This window comes from Lepidochelys olivacea (genome assembly GCF_965140295.1).
Source record: "Lepidochelys olivacea isolate rLepOli2 genome assembly, chromosome: 11".
NCBI classification, from domain to species: Eukaryota; Metazoa; Chordata; order Testudines; family Cheloniidae; genus Lepidochelys; species Lepidochelys olivacea.
The window spans coordinates 79175016-79192287 of NC_140421.1; the positions used below are offsets into that span (position 1 = coordinate 79175016).

A 17272-nucleotide genomic window follows, 5' to 3' on the forward strand; every position below is an offset into this window, starting at 1 on the left:
GGAGCTCAGCCCCTTCCCATCTGACTCCCCCATCATGTGATGTGCTTCTTCCTCTTCCTGAACTCACCCCTGCTGTTATGTACCTCCAAAGAAAACCTGGGGAAATTAGTCATATCGAATACATGTCTGAAGAGAGAAAAAGTCACTCCCTGGTAAGCAATATTTCCCAAGGCCTTTTATCCGTGGCTGATAGTGACCGGGGTGGGGTAGGGCCTGTATGAGATAAATGGGGAGCCCCAACACAGCCAGTATTTTAGAGAATCAAGGAGAACTTCCCCAGCTGGTCTTCAGCTTAGGGAGGCTGGCCGTTCGTCAGATCACTCCTGAGAAGCAGCCGGCTCAATTTGTGCGAGGCAATCTCACTGGGCTCTCCTGGAGCTTGTTCCCCAGGGTTTATTTTATAAGCAGGGCTTGAAAACCTTTCAAATGTTAAAGGCAACTGCTTTGCCCCCAGAATGGGAGGACATTTCCTCTTTGTGTGCACTGAGGTGTTCTCACAGGGGGAAGCTGGAGTAGCTTAGGAACTCTCCATCTGGGCACAGTCACAGGGCACTGGTGTATCCTGGGGGTACACAGAAATCCCTGGCTCCTTTCATTATTCATACATACCCTGGCATAACTCACTGCTATCAGACTTGGCTTTTTGAGGTGCGGGTGACACAGGGGATGGATCATTATGGAAAAGAGTTGTTAGCAGAGGGCTAGAGAGAGTTGTGAAGGAAGAGTTATAGGCTCTTTCCCCCGGGACTGGGTGAAATTCAGCCCTGAGCAGAGGGCAAGAACTAGGGCTCTGCAAAAGAACCAAACTGGGCACATGCTCTCTCCAAAAATGGGTGAGGCCTTTTCTTTTCTGCTTGTTTGTTATCAGAAATTCATGTCCTGTCTAGGCCTGACTGGAGAGCAAGTGTAATGGTAAGCTCAGCAGAACCACCAGCATGTAAGCTGAGCTGCGGGGGAGAGGTTTTTAGTCAGACTGTCGGAGTTCTCTCTTTCTGAGCACCCGGTGAACGCCAAGTACTAACTAGCACTTAGGATAGAGGAAGCCTTTGTTAAAGATTCAACCCCCACAGCCCTACAGCTGGGGTGTTAAGAGCTGCCAGACATCCCTGAGGTGTCCCAGAAGTCTTCACATTGGCACACCAGCCATTTCTGAGGTAAAGAACAAACAGAGTTTAAAAAATTCAGGCTCTTTCTCCATCATAAAGAAGCAAAAATGGTGCCAAGCCCAGTTTATTTACAACCCTTTGCAGGTTGCTTTGAGCCCATTTTGAGGGTGTCAGTGGGATCTAATGGGGTGCTAGCCTGGTGTGGGGGCCCTCTGCACCACAGTGCCTTTCACCCATTGTCAGTATCTTTTTTCGAATACCTGAAAAGGTTCCCTTGGCTGTGTGGACCCTGCTCCCCCTCCCAGGAGCCTGGCAGGTTTGCAGCAGTTCTTTTTGGTCCGAAAGCCATTTTCAGCTCATTTTATGTTGTAAAGACTAGCCTGGGCACAGAGTGCAGTCGTCAGCTGAGCGCCCTCCAGGCTGAGTGAGCCGCCAGCCCTGCCATCACCCACAGACGGCTGCAGAGGGGGCCAGTTTAGAGCCGTCATCTTGTCTCCTCCAGACCTTTCCTTCCTCCCTCCCCCATAACCACTCCTCAGATGCCGCTGCTTGTGTTCCCTTGCCTACCCACCAACTCGTTATTGTGGGGGGGCGGGATGACTGCCCCCGCTGTTCCCTGTCAGGAGCCGGGGCAGCATTAATGGCATTGGCATTCCCATTGCTGAAGTGCCCGTCTGTAGCACTGTGGTGCCCCTTCAGCGACTTCCCCTAGTAGCAGGGGTGTGCCTCAGTTTTCTACCTCCCAGCCACTGCTGGGGCAGTGGTTCTCCACCAGAGGCATGAGTCCCCCGGGGGGTACACACAGGCCTTCCAGGGGGTATAGCAACTCATCTCGGGATTGGTCTAGTTTTACAACAGGCCACAGGAAAAGCACCAGCGAAGTCAGTGCAAACTCAGATTTCCTACAGACAAAGACTTGTTTATACGGCTCTGTATACGACGCGCTGAAATGTAAGTACAATCTCTACAGTCCCATCGAGATATTTTAGAATTACATGGTAACCATGAGAAAGAAAGCCATTTGTCAGGAATAGTGGGCTGGGACACTTTTGTGTTGTTATGTCTGATTTTGTAAGCAAGTAGATTTTAAGTAGGTGTAAAGGGGGGTACACAAGCCAAATCAGCCTCCTGGAAGGGAGACAGTTGTCTGGAAAGGTTGAGAACCACTGGGTTAGGGGAATGCCTGCTTGTCTTACATTGCACCCTGCTGATGCAGAACCATCTTTCTTGAGCAAGGGTCAGACATAAGTTGGCAACTTGGACCCTTATAGCCCTGTCTGTCAGCGGTGAGCCAAGGACCCTGACTTCATTGGGGCAGAGATCTTCCCCATAGCCTTAGTGCCACCCTTTCAGAGACTGGGCCAGGTTCAGTCAGGGGAACGGGGTTCCACCCCATTCTGCTCTCCTCCAGTTCAGTGAGACCCTGACGCTGTGCCACGTCATCTCAGGGTTTTCTGCAAAGTCAGACACACGCTCCCCATGGCAGGAGCCTTTAGGTGCTGGGAGCACGCGAAGGCACTGACTTGATGAGACACTGCGCAGGCTGGTCCCACTGCAGGCAGCTTTGCAGGGGCCCTGGCAGAAGAGAAGAGAGATCTCTCAGCCTCCCTCTCTGGAGGGGAATAGAGCTGGCTGTGAGCATTGCCAAAGGGACTACCTCATGGCCTGTCATTGCACTGAGAAGATCTCTGTGGTTAATGACTTCTTTCCCGTGCTTTCGGGCTGGGTTTGTGTGTGTGTGCTGGTCTGTGCTGCACAGGTCAGACTAGATCACTGAGTGGTCCTGTCTGGCCTTACACTCCATGACTAACAGCAGCATCACCGACTTGCTGTCCCAAAGGCACGCCCTCACAGCTCTCCTTGGGATACCAGTGGCCTGTGGGGAGACTTGGCCCTCCAGACAGCTGACACTCACTTCCATTCCCCCATCTTTTAAACCCACAGCGTCCCATAAATCAAAAGCAATAAACACAAGAGCTTCTGCCCCACCTGGGCTTGTCTTCAGTTGCACTCTCCAGTGCCCACAGCAAACAGAACACAACTTCGGCCCCCTTCTTGGGCTCTATTCTCTGCAGACGCTTTGCCCCCCCCAGGCCCTGCAGTTCTTCCCTGCTTTTGGTATAGAATGCTGCCTCCTGGGAGGCCCAGCTCCCCCCAAACCTCTGACCTTCACAGCTTCTTCTCTGGCATCCTTCTCCCTGTCTGCCTCTTCCCATCTAGTGGCCTGGGGCATGGCCTTTTCCAGGGCCTCCTCTCCAGCTTCCCCCTCCTTTCAGGGGACCTCCTCCCGCTGGCAGCTCCTTATAGGGAATACCTGTCCCTGATTAGTACTCAGGGCTGGCTGGCTAGCCACCCGCAGTGATACCCTCTTTCCAGAGCCATGTCAGTCAGTGCTCCCCTGTGATGGCCCTGCTGGAAGCTAGCCCCAAGGCACCTGTTGTTCAGTGCGATCCCCACCAGCCAGACTCCAGTGACGAACCCCTGAGCCCTGCAGGCACCATTTGATGAGCTAGGTCAAAGAAACAACCAACACTGAAATATTGCTCTTGTTACAAAAAGGGGGTTTTGTCAGAGTGCTGACGTGCAGCTTCCTCCTGAGAAACTCTGAGGAGGTGTGAAGTGCAGGCTCCCACATGCTCTCCGCACCACCTCGCATCATACCAACACTTACAGCACAGCGCAGCTCGGATCCAGAGTCGGCACACACACGGCGGGTTTGGCTGGCGGTGCACTGAGATAGGTTCACCCCTGCTGTGCCCAACCAGTGAAGGCCACAGTCCAGGGATTCATCACCAGGGAAGGGCAGGCTGGGTTTCCATCACTGCCCTCCCTTGGGGATTATGGCAAGGAACGGCTGGTTTTCTCTCTCCAAGGGGATGTAGCAGCTGCACTGGGAATGCAGTGAATCAGTGCCTCACCAGCCTTTCCCTGTCATTAGCTGGCTGCATGCTCTCCAGAAAAGGGGAACTGGCCCGTTACACCACTGTATGACCCTGACTGGGCAGATGTTCCATCTCAGGCCCAGCTGGGAGGTTACATTTTTTCACTCTCCAGTTTCCAAATATAGAATAACTTCAGCTTCACATGCACTGAATCCTGTGAAAGCTTCTTGCTCCAGAAAATGTGGGAATTTGTTCTCGCATTGTTACCCAGCCCAACGCGGCCCCTGCAAGCACACCAGCCCAAGACAGGTTTCTAAGAACTGCCAGCTGGTGTTGTGCAGTGTCTGCTCTGAGTTAAGGCTTGAGCAATGTTATACATTAATGTCTCGGTTGCATCGGTTACAACTCCAGCACACGGGGTTCTCGTCAGACATATTCTAGGGGGCATTGCTGAGTTTTCATGTTTGATTGGGATATTTCAATGTACAATTAACAAGTCTGCTCCTCTCTCACTGCCATAAGGGCCAAGGCCTTTATTCTTAAAGGTATTTAGGCTCCTAACTTGAAATCAATGGAAGACCTTTGAAGATCTGGGCTTAAAGTTTCAGTGCCTTTTGGTAGCCACATTGCAGCATTTTGATATGACATCTCCTGGAATGTAACACGGAAGGGAAAGCTGGTGTCATTTCTCCTTTTGCTTAGTTGTGCAATGTTGAAAATTTTCCTATTAACTCCTTGCTGACAATACACAGTGCCTCTCTCTAGCATAGCTAGTTATGGGGCACCCAGGGCTGCAGGTCCTCAGAATCTTTACTGCATTGTTCCTCATAACACCCTTTCAGGAACCTGCTTCAGGGTTTGGGGCACTTCCCTTATGCACCATTCCCCGCTGACATAGGAACAATGGGTCCTAGTGGTCTTCGGAGGCCTGGCAGCCCTCGGGAGCTCGGCTTTGTGGTGGGGATAGCTACAGAGCTGCCAGGGTTGTGTTCTGTATAGGGCCCCTTTAAGTGGGCTCTCCCAAGCCAGCTGCCAATCGGGGCTGCAGTCAGGGGCAGACACGCAGCCACACACCGGGCTCTTCCCTGGAGCCTCAGCTTGTTCTTTCTCACTGGTTTCCCCTGAAGTAAAACACACGCTGCTTGAGAGCAGATGGCTGCTCCGTGGCTATGAAAAGCACAACGCTGTCAGGACGCAGGAGAGAGCTGCATTAGCCAGCAGCCGGGGCAGAGAGCTGGAAGCCAGCAATGGCTGCGTTCTGTTCCCAGGCTCTTCCAATTTCACTCAAGCTGCTTACCTGATAAACCCATCCCCAAGCCCCTCCCCGTAAGGTATTCTTAACCCCTCTCTACCAAGGGGCCAGCCCAGGCTCCGAGAGGGGAGGTGACTGGTCTATGGGCACACGGTATGTTGGGGGCAGAGCCAGGCTTTTCCTTCTTCCAGTCCGTTAACCTAGATCACTACACTGCGGTACCCTGCCCTGCCATGCAAGTTATTGACCCTCTCCGGGTCCAGCCTGGGGCAATAATGCTCAGTCATATGCTGCATAGTGGGCTAGGAGGAGCAATCATTTCAGCCAGGTGCAAGGAACAGAGAAGCAGGTCACACAGACAGGCTGGGGGGCATCCTCCTGGAAAGCACCCCCTCTGAGAAGGGCGTGGGGTTCCTAATGAAGAACTGATTGCACACGAGCCATGGAGAAAATGACTCCCCTAACAGTGCTCGCATAGATTGTGGTACCGATAAAATCTCATTGAATTTAAGTGAATGGAACTGAGAGTACGTGATCTTCTGATGTATTAACAATGGACGAGCAAGTAGGAGCAGGGATTTGGTATTGCCTCTGTATTTGGCACTGGTGTGATGGCTACTGGAATATGGTGTCCAGTTCTGGTGTCCGCATTTCAGGAAGAGTATCGCACAGTTGGAGAGGGTTTAGAAGAGAGACTCACAAAGGATTGGGGAGATGGAAAACCTACTTTTATGGTGAGAAAATAAAGGAGCGCAATCTTTTGAGCATATCAGAGAGAAGGTGAAGAGATGACTCGATCAACCTCTGCAAGTACCTCCACAGAGGAAAGCTGTCTGATACTAGAGGGCTCTTTACTCTAGGAGAAAAGGCTGAATGAGGGGCTATGGCTGGAAATTAAACTCAGACAAGTTCAAACTGGAAATAAGGAGAAAAGTTTTAGTAGTGAGGGGAATTAAGCATTCGAACGGTGCCATGAGATTTGTGATGGATTTTTATCACCTGGCTTCTTTAAATCAAGATTGGATGTCTTTTTAAAAAAAACATTTGAGCTCCACAATAATTGATTGGCAAATCCCTGGGTGACATTCTCTGACCTGTAGTTATACAGGAAATCAGACTAGATGATCAGGATCGAGTGATCTTCTGGCATTTAGATCTCGGCCTCTGAACTTTTATTTCACTTTGAAAGTAGAAAATGCTATTGGAAATGTTAGGTATTGTACTGGTCTGCAATGTAAAAGAAACTGGAATAAAAATAGAGATGAAACACACAAAACCAAGTGACTTCATGACTAAGGCAGGATGTGACTGCCATGGCAAAAACCATGACATCTAGGCTCTTCTCACAAGAAGTCATGTGTTTGCATCTGAGTACGATTCCTCTGCAAATGTTCCCAAATTTGGCTGTGAGTCTGCCCTGGGGAGTAGAAGGTGGGTTTATGGGATTTTGGCTACTGTTAAATGGGGTAAAACAATGCTGACTGTAAAATAAAGGCTATTTATCTGGCCTGCATTCCCATGACACACCACACACTGAAGCCATTTTGTTTGCCTAAATATTTCCTTTTCTTTCATTAAAAAAGGATGTTGCCCTTTTTAGGCATTGGAAACGACCTGCCATAATCCTGCCCCTGTGCTGTGTAGCTCTCCTCCCACTGCTCCTCTTCCCTCCCGGGGCCATGTGGTCACAGGCACGGGGAAGCTGCGCCTTGCCAAACAGCCTCGCATGAGGCCGCCCACGCTCCACCCCCAGGCCAGGCCCCCGCTGCGTTCCCCTGCTCTGCCCAGGCTGGTTGGGGCTGGCTGGCCGGCTGGCCTGCCGCAGGGAGTCGGGGCGGCTGGTGCTGGAGTGTTGCTGCCCAGAGCACCGAGGCTGGCTGCCCCGCCCAGAGCACGGGGGCTGGGGCCTCACCCCCTGGCCGCTCGGCGCTGGGGCCGGGGCCCGCCGTGGGGTGCTATGGGCTCCTGAGGGGAGGGGGGCAGATGGGGAGGGCTGGGGCCAGGGGCTAGCCTCCCCCAACGGCTGGGTCACCAGCCGCCCCCGCATGTGATTTTGTACCTGCCCTAGACTGTGAGCTCCTCAGGGCCATGGCATTTGTCTGTAAAGGGCCCTACACATCTTTGATTCTGTATTAACAGCAACAGTTAGCAGTGTTATTAGGTGTCGCATGGAGGAGCAAAGACAGCAAAGAGCAGGCAACCCATCTCCTTGCCTGGCTCTGCTACCTTCCCTCAAGAGGGCAGGCCCAATCCCACCAGCACAAAGGAGCCCTGGCTTAGCAGATGGCTGCCCTAGCTTCAGCCGGGGCAGCACTTCCAAGGAAGTTACATGAAGCCCTTCTTCAAACAAACACACAGAGCAGAGGGAAGGAGGACTTGTGGCACCTTAGAGACTAACAAATTTATTTGTGCAGAGGGCATTCCCAGACACAGCCTGTCAGAAAGTAGGAGTAAAGACTGTAGCTACCTATCAGTACATTAGGGCCAGATTGGGGCCTCTCCCTGGGGGGTGGGCTGGCGCGGTGCTCCCTCTTGGCCCCTGCCTGGGCTGAGCAGAGCCTCGCTGGGGAGCGCACGCTTTGAAGGTGACATTGACCCTGTTGTTGTTCAGAGCACGAAGCTGCAGTCTGATCCTTGAGCAGCCTGTTGACTGTAATGCCACATCCTGTCCGGCTCGCTGATGATCTGGGGCTGGTTCCCAGCCCTGCCATTGTTCATTACTGAGCGTGTTGGCTTTTTTAATGTCTGCATCTGGGTTTGTAACAAACCTAAGAGCAAGCCCAGAGAGAGGGCATGCTGAAATGCTAGCCAGTATTCAGACACATTGCCCTCTACAGACAGGAAGGATCAACATTTGCAAATTCACCAGTGGAAATTAAAAACCGAGAGTCCAGACAACTGGCAAATTTCTCCTTTTAGCTTCTAGGCATAGCTAGAGTGAGAACGCACAGCAATCAGATCAGAGCTCACCAGCCCAGTCTATCACAGATCGTTACTACACAGGAACAATCACAGAGCATGCTGCAAGCAGTCACCGTCAGCATCTAACCAATCTGCTGGTAAACCCTATAATCTTGGCCGTTTTCAGAGTGACAGATGCATTTCCCTGTCCTAACAAAGACTATGCGCTGTTCTGTCCATGTGTACAGACTGAGGCTCCCATCCCCCACTCCCTTGTTCCTGGGCAGCCATGTGCACCAACGCAGACTGAGTGCCAAGCGGGTGTTATCAGACCAGAACGGTGGCATTTTACATCCACCCTGCTCTGCTTTACCCCCCAAAGGGCAGAGCAATAGTGCGCTGGGCCCCAAATCCTGCATCTCAATCGTCAACAATTCCACGCTTGTCTCCCCCTCTAACACGGAGCACATTCAAAAGGCAGAGCTTGGCTTTAGAAAGGGGCTCCCTGCATCCCCCCCAGTCAGTCTGAGGCGGCAGTGGGCGAGAAGCTCTGTCTGTCTCTGTAGCACCTGAGCGTGCCGTCTCCTTAGCACACCCCTGGGAGGTAGGGCAGGACTATAGCTCCCCCCGCGGATGGGGGCGTGAGGCCCAGTGAGCGCTGCCCAAGGCCACCTGGGGCAGAGCAGGGACCCGAACTTGGGCTCCCCCAACAGACTGTTCCAAGCTTTCTGGGACACACATCGGGAGACCCCGCGTCCTTTCTGGACAGAGTGGAGTGTAACCCAAGCAATACGCTGCCATGCAGCAAGCAGTGCGATGGGAAAACCCACAGACAGGCAGAGCAGCTCCCCCTGCAAGGGCATGGAAGCACCAGGAAGGAATTGTTTTTACCATACATCAAGTCTTCTCCTTGGCCCCTGGCCAGCTGTTCGCAGGCTGTTGTGAAATAAGTTGTTGGGTGTGAGGTTCCGCCTGAAGAGCGGTGAGGAGCAATCACTTGCCGGGATCTTTGCAACACGCTCTGCTGCTTTTTCCTTCCTAGTGCTGATATATAGGCAGCCTGTGCGGGACAGGGAGGAAGTGAAGAGTTGGGTGTGGGTGGGGCCAGAGGTTTTCTGAAAGTACCAAATAGCTGCATTCGAACGCCTCTAGCACTGAGTCGAGTAGCTCCGGGGGTGCGCTGCGGAGTGTCAGTCAGTTACTGGGCTTGGGGCTCAGTTCTACCCCTTGGGATGTTTCACCAAGCTTAACATGCCTCTCAGGGCTGTATCACCTGGTGCTGGCATCTCCCCCCGAGACGCCGCTGCATACTGGCAGCTCCTCGGGGCAGCACGTGCTTCCCTTGGGGACTGTACGTTTAGCTTGTACCTGGGGGTACCCAGTAATTGTGGGGGTAATAAACTGGTGCAGGCCACCCTCTGTAGTGCCCTACCCAACCAGGCCCAGCAGAGCAGTAAGGGCGGTCATGAATCCACCTCTGCACTGGCAGGTGTCCTGCACCCAGAGACAGGAGGCACATTAGAACTGCTGCTTCCCCACACAACCCCAGAGCCTGCAGGAAACCCTTCCACCCGGAAAGGGATCGCGTGGAAATGTGACACTATTTTCAATACATGACATGATCATAACACACTGGGCGCTGCCTGGCTCCGCACTGACACCCAGGTGAGGCCGGAGCAGCTGGGTTTCACCTGTAAAGCCCTCACAGACCCAGGGCCCAGGGACTGAGAGACGTTTGCCACGAGGGCTGTGCTGACAGTGGGTGCGGACTGGCAGCAGGGCATTCTCAGGCAGGGCCAAGCTAATTCCTGCGCCCAAGCAGGGGCCATGTGCAGGCAGTTGACGCCTCCCCGGGGCTGGGGCTGCATGGACAGGCTGAGCCCCTGGAGCCGACTGGGGTAGTGCTGGGGGCTTCCCTTGGCCACACCTCCTCTTACCACTGGGCTGGCCCTGACATGCCCCCACCACATCTCCCGCTCTGGGGTTTGTGGTGCCCTTGGCAACTTCGAGAGGGCCCCTATGCTGGGCATATTGCCAGGCGCCTCCCCCCCTTTGTATTGGCTAGGCTGGGGCAATCACAAAGCCTGCTGAAGGCTCCTCGGCTTTGAAATGTACCTTCCCCCTCCCTTCCTAAGTCAACAAGAACCAGGGGGTAGCCAGGGGCAGGGCAGGCTGTGATGCAAAGGTTTCCCCAGGCTCTCCCTGGGGTGGAGAGTGGGAGGAGTAGGCTGAGGGCCTAGGGGGATGCGGGAGGCTGGGTTGGGAAGGGGGAGCCCTGTGTGCAATAGAGAAAGTTGACCGGCCCCCCAAAAGCTGGAGATGTGCGCAGTTATCAGTGTAAATACCTTAGAGCTACTCCACTCGCAGGACGCCCAGAGAGATGGGGACGAGTGCTGGGCAGTGCATGGATCAGAGCAGCACGCAACGTCCCGCTCTCCGGTGGTCCTAGGGGGAGACAGGAGTGATGGCAGAGTGGTGGGAAGAACCAGGCACGGTGTGCGATGAGATGGGAGAGATGGGGGAGAAAGCCTGCCTCCCGCGTCCCCCACAACAGGACGGAGCTAGAGGCATGGCATGAGGGGCAGACCGAGAAGGCTTCTGTGTTTTCTGCAATGAGGAAGGAGATTACCACAGAGTCAGGCTTGAAACAAAAAGTGCTAAATCACTGTGAGAACGCCCAAATGTCTGATGCAGCCAGTCTGAGGCCACCCTGATCCCAAAGAATTCTCTACAGCATGGAAAGCCACAGTTCTCGGAGTTAAACCTGGCAGATGTCGCCTTACTATTTATCCAGCACCAGTGATGTGCTTGGACAAATGTGGATGCATAAAAGCACTGGCTTTCCACCTGGCCCTGGGAGGCACCGGAGGTGTCCTTAAAGGCAGATAGGAAAAAACCTGCCTTACCTTACCCCTTAGCCAAAGCCCCTTGGGTTACTGAACAGCATGAGCTGTGGATGTCATAGCCTAACCCTTGTGTTGCTCCGTGCTAAAAATGCACCACACTGAGTTTGGAATCAAGTTGCCATATTAATCGATTGCAGCCCCGTGCCTCCCGGAGAAGCACCTCACCCTCCACACGTGCAATCTGTCGTACACAAACTCTGCCGCAGGTAGTGTGGAGGAACAATCGCTCTGGTGATAATTAACATAGCACCGGGGGCATTGCTCCGGAATTCGGTGCGTTCTCTCCATTCCTCCATTTGTCTGGAGGTGGTAGGCGGATGAGGGGCTGGAGCAAACTGCTAATATTCGGAAGGGACTCCTGCCAGAAGCGGGACATGAATTGTGGGCCACGATGCGCTCTGGAAGACCATGAAGATGAATGACGTGGTCCACCCAGAAATGGGCAGTTTCCTCAGAGTGGGGAAGGCTGGTGCAGGGAACAAAGTGGGTCATCTTGGAGTAGTGGTCTAGTGTGGTCAGGACTATTATAAATCCGTTTGGTTTGGGTAGTTCCTCTATGAAACTGAGGCTGACGACTGCCCAGGGGCTGGATGGTACCTCGAGGGGCTGCAGGAGGCCAAGGGGTTTATCTTTAGCATGGGCACGGGTGTTATGGGGGCGATATAGGTCTGTATTGTGGCTCGCATGCAGGACAAGCTGCTGGGTCTTGGTACAGTCAAAATGCCCAGCCAGGGGGAGTTGTGACAGGCTTGCAGAGCTGCGACTGTTGGAGGCCAGGGGGAGACATAAATACGTTCTGTCACATAGAATATCCCATAGTGGACATTGGAGGCCTCCTTGTTTAGCACTTCCAGTTTGTCACGGTGGACCCCTTGGATTACGACCAACCAGATCAAGGCAAGTAGGTCTTGACAGGGTGTCCCACAGAGAGAGTTCCGGATGCTTGAGGCTTTGGGGCTCGGGCCTTTAGGGTCAGCAAGGTCTGGGACAGTGAGTGGCCTTTTATTTTTAGTTCCTGGACAAGAGGAAATAACAAAATCGAAGTGTGAGAAGAACCGAGCCCACTGAAGCTGATTAAGGGCCACTGACTAAGGGCCTTGGCCCTGCACAGATAGGTCTTATGGTCTATATACACCTGGACCAGGTGGCAGGCCCCCTCAAGATAGTGGCACCATTCCTCAAAGGTGACTTTAATCACAAAGAGCTTCTTGTCCAGGACTTCATAGTTTTGTTCTGTGGGGATAAGTCTCCTGGAGGAGAAAGGCACATGAAAACAAGACCTGTTGGGGGCCATGCCTTGGGAAAGCACTGTCCCCATAAGCACGTTGGATGCATCTGCTTCAGTGGTGAAGGCTAGTGTGGGATCCCGGTGCACTAGTCCAGGGCAGAAGTGAATGCAAGTTTTAGCCATTCAAAGGCTTGTTGAGTCTTGGAAGGCCAGTGGAAGTTGATGCTCTTGCAGAGCAGAAAGGTGAGGGGGGAGATTCGTTCCAAGAACCTCGGAATGAACTGATGATAGAAGTTAGCGAATCCCAGGCAATGCTGCAGGTTGTGAATGTTCCAAGGCACTGCCCAAACAAGGACTATCCTCACCTGGTGTGGGTCCATCTTGACACCCTCTGGGGACATGAGAAACCCCCAAACTCTACAGAGGACTGGTGAAAGACACACTTTTCTAGCTTGGTCTAGAGGACGTGCTAGCATAGCCTTTGAGGACAGTACAGACAGGCATGGTGTACCACCCTGTGTCATCAGTGAAAACAAGTAAGCCATCCAGATATATCACTACTTACTGGTCCAACATGTCCCTGGCAGTCATAAAAGCTATAAGGCCTGTGATTTCCCCAGAGTTCTGTCCACTCAATCTAAGCTACCTTCCCCAGTGCCCTGCCGTAGCACAACCCAGCATTTGGCATATAAGCAAATAGGAAATTTGTCAAAATCAAGATACATTGTTCTAGGCCCGCTTAGTACAAGCCAGAGAGGTGCCTTCACTGACCAGTACCTGGAACGCTCATATCCAAAACAAAGACAAGGAAGGAACAGAACAAGAAGTTGAGGAACTAGGACACACTCATAGGTGGGATTTCAGTGATGTGTAAAGAGTTTTGTAATGTGTAAAGTCATCCTATAAATACCTGCAATGTGTCACTTTGCCTTCTGTGTAAGACGCATGAGATGGCTTCCCGGATACTGGTATCGTATTGAACCTTTGTCCTCTACTATATTATTATTGACTTTTAGCACTAAACCTAACCGACATTGGTTATTTGGCCTCTTAAATTTTCATAATATTTCATAATGACACCAAGTGTGGTCAAGCAACTGACCACAGTTTGTCAACACAGCATGGGCACTGTTGTTCCATAATCTGGACTGGATGATTGTTGGTCTCTGGGTTGAATGTTAGCGCGTGGTCACACCTACCATCTGTGCTGCCAACCCCTCTGGGTCTCTGCGTGTGCCCCCTCAGGTCTCAGGCCTTGTGACTTTACCTTTCCTGGGGTGGAATCCCACAATTCTCCCACCCTCCCACTGGGCCCTGGCTGCAGTCCCCCGCGGCTAACCATGATCATCTCAGCAGGCCTGCCTTAGGCTCAGCTCCTGCAGTGCTGTTCCATTCGGGAGCTCTGAGCAGTGGTGGGGAGCGACCAGACGGCCTTCTTAAAACAAAACCTTGTTTACTAAGAACCAAAGCATTCCGGAGGAGGAAGATTTTAGAGCACGGAACTGCATATATGCAGGGCACATGTCCCAGGGTCGATCTAGCTGGGACAAAGTGGGAATTTTCTATAATATTTTCCAGGATGACTATGTATGACTTTTGCATGGGCTAGAAGTTCACTTCATTCCCCTTCTCCAGTGCCTAAAAACCCCAACTCCCCTAGGAAAGTAGCTGGAGACCCAGAATTCAGTTTTGAAGGACGGCTGCCCCACTCCCAGAACAGGGGTTAAAAGCAGCCAAGCTAGGCTGATTGGGGAAGCAGCCACAGCTGGGGCCATGCCAATCAGGGTCCAGCTGGCCCTGATCAGAGGGCTGTGGGCCAGGAGCTGAAGGAGTCTCTCTCCAGCCCTGGAGTGGGAAGGGCTAGCTGAAAAGTGGAGTAGTGCTGGGGAAGAGCAAAGGGGAGCTGGGGAGCTCCAGCCTGGCAAACCCCCAGGTTGCAGGCCTTGTTAAAGGCCCCAAAAGGTACTGGGGATGCAGAGGGACAGCCCGGGGATAGGCAAAGGCAGCAGGTCCTACCCCATTGCCAATGATGAGTGGCCATTACACTGCAGTCTGCCCCAGTGAGCAGGGGCTAGATGATGACTGGCAGTAGCCACTGAGGCAAAGTGGGTGAGAGGATTGGGGGGGTCCCCTGGGAGGGGAGACCCAGAGCGGGGGTACTGCAGACGGCAGAACCCCAGGGTAAGGGGCACCAGAGTCCAGGAGGGACACGGGGGGCCTGAGGCAGGCGAGACATCGGCCAGCACAGGGTGCTCCGGAGCTGGAAAGAGCTAATTCCCAGGATGACCAGCAGGAGGCGCCGCACTGGTGTGTCATCGCTTTGCTACGGAAGGGTTTTGAGCAAGGATTGCTCAGGGTCAACCTCCCCACATCCAAGTCCCAAACAGAGTGAAAGGAATGAATTGAATTATTAACAACTTTGTAAAATCTTATGATAAAGAAACATAAAAAATAATAATAATAATTTAATTTTACAACATAACTTTGCTACTTTATAATCCACAGATATTATCTTCACAGTTCTACATAAACATAAATAAAGAAAACCAATTAAAACCTAAACAGGTCAGTCCCCACAGAAACACAATGAGAAGGAACTCAGCATTCCCAAAAGTTTAGGCTGAGTTCACTGGAGTCTCCGTTAGAATCTTTGATCACCAAATTCTATACAAACTGCGGACTCTAAAACATCTTCCCTCCACTTGCTTGTAGGAATCTTAAAGATTGGAATCCACGCAGGCTCTTCCTTCTCCAACCTCTGCTGAAATCACTGGTAGCCAGTCAACCGATTAACCAATCACTCAGTTAAGTGTATAGATTTAAAAAACAAAAAAACAAAAAAGCCCAGTTACAAGAAAATACAGAAGTGAGAACAGCAAAATATAACTGACTCTTTCCCCATTATCACGTTTAAGAAAAGGCGGTGAATCGCACTGGTTGAGACAATTTAACTAAAACAGTTTGGCTAAAATCAAACAACATTCCCAGAATACAGTTAAAAGAAAAGAAATGAGTTTCCCCGCCCAATTTCCCTTTTCTGTAATTAACACTGGCCATGCTTCCCTGAGGGTTATAACAGTATCACTAACCTGCTGCAAAAAGCTTCTGAGTCAGGGAAAACCGCCTGCTCTCTGCTCCTGGGCTCAGCTTTGCCCAACTCACACAATAGGGCACTGCTTCCCCACATATGAAGTCTGGCCTCAGCAACAGGGAACCTATTGGAGCAGCCCGAAAACTACCACACCGAATTCCCAAAACTTCTGGATGTGGAGTGCTAAATCTGCCTACAACAATAGCAAACACAACTCACTCCCCCGCCCCATCGGTCTCTTCAAGAGATATCTCCCTATTAGGCACATGGTTAAGGCTGCGAGTTTGTCATGGAGGTCACAGAAGTCACCGTTTCTGTCACCTCCGTGACTTTTGCAGCAGCCGGTGTGCCTGGCTCAGGGGCAGCTCAGGCAGGTGGCCAATGGGAGCTGCGGGGGCGGTGCCTGCAGGCAGAGTCAGCACACAGAACTGTCTGGCCTTGCCTCAGCCTAGCAGCTGAGCGAGGGAGATGTCACCGCTTCTGGGGGGCCCCCCAGGTAAGCGCAGCCCAGAGCCCGCCTCACCCCGTCCCGTACCCCAACCCCCTGCCCCCTCCCACACCCAAACTCTGCTGCTGGGTGGGGGAGGCGTGAAGCCAGGTAGGGAGTCTGCTGGCTCCACCAACCTGCCCCCAGCACCAGCAGGGATCCTGGGCCGTGTGCCACCACCCACCAGCTCCCCCAGCACCCAGGCCGCCCTCCTGCAGCACCTGCAGGGCCTCCAGGCAGCCCCTCCCAAGTTTTGGTCACCGGTATTTTTAGTAAAAGTCATGGACAGGTCACAGGCCGTGAATTTTTGTTTACTGCCTGTGACCTGTCTATGACTTTTACTAAAAATACCTGGGACTAAAACATAGCCTTACACATGATGCGTGCTTCAGTCCCTCTGCACTTTGAATTGCTACTCAGCGGGTGCAAAAGGGTTACAGAGCTTGCTCCTTGGACAGAGCAGGAGACACGAGGGGTGTGTACCAGGAAACTGTCTGGGGTGGAATGAATAGGTCATTAAAGAACTGGCAATGGTAGAACCTCAGAATTACAAACACCAGAGTTACAAACTGACCCGTCAACCACACACTTCATGTGGAACCGGAAGTACACGAGCAGGCAGCAGCAGCAGTGACCAAAGAAAAGACAAGGAAATACAGTACAGGGCTGTGACATGTAAACCACTACAAAAATAAAAAAAGGGAGAGCAGCATTTTTCTTACACAGAGTGAAGTTTCAAAGCTGTATTAAGTCAATGTTCAGCTGTAAACGTTTGAAAGAAAAACCCCAACGTTTTGTTCCGAGTTACGAACAACCTCCATTCCCGAGGGGTTCGTAACCCTGAGGTTCTGCTGTCTATCAGTAGACAATATGGAAAGAGAATGGGAGCCCCAAGGCCTGAACACTTACCACCTATCCAAGGGACACTCTCCCTGATGGAGCATGTGACCTCAGCATGGGTCTTCAGGAAGACAGTGCACCGAGAGGTGACAGGAGGGAGATAGGAGTTGGCTTTCGGAGAGACTCAGCAGCTCTCACCTGGGACTGTCAAAGGCGCAGAGGTTGAGCACCAGACATGGATTCCACAGCAGTGTGGCTGGGTGGAGCGCTGGCTTGGCTGGGTTGATGGGCTGTGTCGTCACCTTTACATCTCCATGTTAACCCATGGACTTCCCGATGCTGCGTTCCAGTTGACTAATTAACCCTGCTCTATTTGAAAAAGGCTGCCTGGTGTCACTGCAAATACCTGCTGAGGTGCATTGATCCCTGAGGAGTGTAACAGTTTCTACCCAGGAGTCTCCCTCAGTTGGACTTGCTCAGCCAGTGAAGCAGGTGGGCTGGAGCCCAGAGGCTCAGTCTCAGCGGCATCACCCTTAAGGAAGACTCTTGGGGGTCTGGCAGACTGAAAGGGTTCCTCCA

The 17272-nt window shown here is 52.4% G+C and overlaps 1 protein-coding gene across 2 annotated transcripts in view; it reads right to left on the reverse strand.

The window, feature by feature from the left end:
* The window catches only part of ITGB2 (integrin subunit beta 2), a 49963-nt gene extending 40797 nt beyond the window's left edge, over window positions 1–9166 (reverse strand). Inside the window, exon 1 of one of the 2 annotated variants that reach the window (XM_084643684.1) lies at window positions 9038–9166. Coding sequence is in view for 1 of the 2 variants with exons in the window: in XM_084643683.1 (XP_084499809.1) it covers window positions 9033–9035 (3 nt within the window). In the remaining variant the exon portion in view is untranslated. Of the gene's footprint in view, window positions 1–9032 lie in introns of both variants that reach the window. The other variant, XM_084643683.1, reaches the window with a different exon arrangement.
* Between the last annotated feature and the right edge of the window lie 8106 nt (window positions 9167–17272).